General features: G+C 60.3%; 1 protein-coding gene across 1 annotated transcript in view; it reads left to right on the top strand.

Moving 5' to 3' along the window:
- The window catches only part of POLE4 (DNA polymerase epsilon 4, accessory subunit), a 2,713-nt gene that overhangs the window by 249 nt on the left and 931 nt on the right, over positions 1-1,533 (top strand). The window contains exons 2-3 of the mRNA XM_042886800.1: positions 117-201; positions 360-401. Coding sequence (XP_042742734.1) covers positions 117-201; positions 360-401 — 127 coding nt within the window. The remainder of the gene's footprint in view (positions 1-116; positions 202-359; positions 402-1,533) is intronic.

The following is a 1,533-nucleotide window of genomic DNA, read 5'->3' as shown; positions in this document are numbered from 1 at the left end:
GGGCGCGGTGCGGGGCGCGGTGCGGGGCGCGGTGCGGGGCGCGGTGCGGGGCGCGGTGCGGGGCGCGGCGTTCCGCTCCGTTCCTCCGTGCGACGCTGCGCGTTTTGTGCCCGCAGGAGCTGTTCGTGGAAACCATCGCTAAAGACGCCTTTGTGTACGCCCAGCAGGGCAAGAGGAAAACCCTGCAGAGGAAGGACCTGGGTACGGTGCGGGGTGCGGGGGTCCCGTCCGTCCCGGCGGCTTAGAAGGGAAGAGAAATGATGCAGACAGCTCTGCGTTTCGTTCTTAATGTCATTAAGTGCTGCGGATGCGCACAGAGCAGGGCTGGTTTTGTAGCGTTTGGTCCTTTCCCTTTGCAGATAACGCCATCGAGGCCGTGGATGAGTTTGCCTTTTTGGAAGGTGAGTTTCGGTTCCTTCCCGCATTTTTTCTATAATCCCTTTCTGCAGAGAGGAGCGCAGAATGGTTTACCCCCAGGGCTGTGTGCTCGCACAGGAGCAGTAGCCCCGTATCCTCCTGTAGCCCTCCTGCAGCCCCCTGTCGCTCCATAACCTCTGTATCTGTGCTTATATCTGGGCCTTCTAGCCCCACATCCCCCTATAGTCCCTCCTATAAGCCCATAGCCCCTTATTTCCCCCTAAACCCCCCCTCAGCCCCCTATCTCCCCATATCCCCCCTATGGCCTCCCCATGGTTCCCTATAGCCCCATATCCCCCATTTCCCCCCTGTAGTCCCTTTATCTGGGCCTTCTAGCCCCACACCCCCCTATAGCCCTCCTTATAGGCCCTCCACAGCCTGCTATTTCCCTATGCACCCCCCCTCCTCCCATAAGCCCTATATCCTCCTCTATCAATCCTACAGCCCCCCATAGTCTCTGTATCTGGGCCTTCTAGCCCTACATCCCCCTATAGCCACCCCAATAAACCCATAACCCTCTGTAGCCCCCACCCACAGTCCACTATCTCCCTATATCCTCCCCATATCCCCCCTACTGCTTCCTATAGCCCCATATCCCCCTATTTCCCCCCTGTAATCCCTTTATCTGGGCCTTCTAGCCCTATAGCCACCCCCATAACCCTCTGTAGCCCCCCCCCCACAGTCCACTATCTCCCTATATCCTCCCTATATCCCCCCTACTATAGCCCCATATTCCCCTATTCCCCTCCAGAGTCCCTATATCTGGACCTTCTAGCCCCACACCCCTCCTATAGCCCCCCCCCCACTGCTCCCTGTAGCCACATATCCCCCTCTATTCCTCATACAGCCCCTATGGCCCCATATTCCCCTATTTCCCCCCCACACAGTCCCTTTATCTGGGCCTATATCTGGGCCTTCTAGCTGCACATCTCCCTATAGCCTCCCCCTATAAACTCATAGCCCCTGTATCCCCCTGTACTTCCTTTCACAGCATCCCTATCTCTCCATATCCCCCTTGTGCCCCCCCCCCCGCCGGGGGGGGGGGGGCCCGGGGGGCCGGGGGGGCGGCCGGGGCCGCCCGGGGGGCCGCCGGGGCCCCGGGGGGGGGGCGGGGGG

The sequence above is a fragment of the Lagopus leucura genome, unplaced genomic scaffold, assembly GCF_019238085.1.
Source record: "Lagopus leucura isolate 7727_CA_CO unplaced genomic scaffold, USGS_WTPT01 Super-Scaffold_100064, whole genome shotgun sequence".
NCBI classification, from domain to species: Eukaryota; Metazoa; Chordata; class Aves; order Galliformes; family Phasianidae; genus Lagopus; species Lagopus leucura.
This window is presented reverse-complemented; position numbering and strand designations above follow the sequence as displayed.